This window comes from Triticum aestivum, chromosome 1D, assembly GCF_018294505.1.
Source record: "Triticum aestivum cultivar Chinese Spring chromosome 1D, IWGSC CS RefSeq v2.1, whole genome shotgun sequence".
Taxonomy (NCBI): domain Eukaryota; kingdom Viridiplantae; phylum Streptophyta; class Magnoliopsida; order Poales; family Poaceae; genus Triticum; species Triticum aestivum.
The window spans coordinates 3,126,616-3,127,409 of record NC_057796.1 but is presented as its reverse complement, the minus strand read 5'-3'; the positions used below and the strand labels follow the sequence as shown (position 1 = coordinate 3,127,409).

General features: G+C 36.5%; 1 protein-coding gene across 1 annotated transcript in view; it reads left to right on the top strand.

The window, feature by feature from the left end:
* Window positions 1–312, top strand: part of LOC123161914 (gamma-gliadin-like) — a 1,869-nt gene extending 1,557 nt beyond the window's left edge. Inside the window, exon 2 of the mRNA XM_044579731.1 lies at window positions 1–312. This exon is cut by the window's left edge and continues 11 nt beyond it. Within this exon, the coding sequence (XP_044435666.1) occupies window positions 1–139 (139 nt within the window). The 3' untranslated portion in view covers window positions 140–312.
* The last annotated feature ends 482 nt before the right edge of the window (window positions 313–794 follow it).

The window sequence follows — 794 nt, the reverse complement described above, 5'->3', positions numbered from 1 at the left end:
ACAACAATTCCCCCAACAACCACAACAACAATTCCCCCAACAACAATTTCCCATACCATACCCACCCCAACAACAATCACAAGAAGCTTCCCCATACCAACAATACCACAACAACAACTATCTGGGAGCGACGTTATAAGTATCAGTGGCCGATGAAATGAAGAGATGTAATACTAGACAGGTGAATCATCGTTGTTAGTCAATGGAGCATAATGTAACGGGTATAAATAAAATGATGTGCACCATCATGTGTAACCCCGACCTGTACTAGTTCAAACATGGGAATAAAAGACAAATAAGTTCTTTTCTGAAGCACATTGCTGGCAATTGTTATATTCATGCCATATTTCGATTTCCATCGCTAACTACAATCTCAATGTTATGGTCTATCTACTTATTTATGAAGTGTAGTACTATGAACATAACATAATTAACATGTCTGAAAATTGGGTCAAATTGAAGTACTATTAATTCAAGAGTAAGGAGTAATTACAATTTAACATTTCAATGGAGAGCTCTAATTGTAGACTGCGTTGTTAATTCCCCGAAGAGGAGAGGATGATGTAGTATAGTAGAGATAAGTATTTCCCTCAGCTAAGAACCAAGGTTATTAATCCAGTAGGAGAACCACACAAAACCTCGTTAGCAGCACCTGCACACACAACAGCAAACACTTGCACCCAACGCAAATAAGAGGGTTGTCAATCCTCTTAGCGATTATTTGCAAGGATTAGTTCTGACAGTGATACATAGATAAAATAAATTACTAAATAAAATAAAAATAAATAAATTGC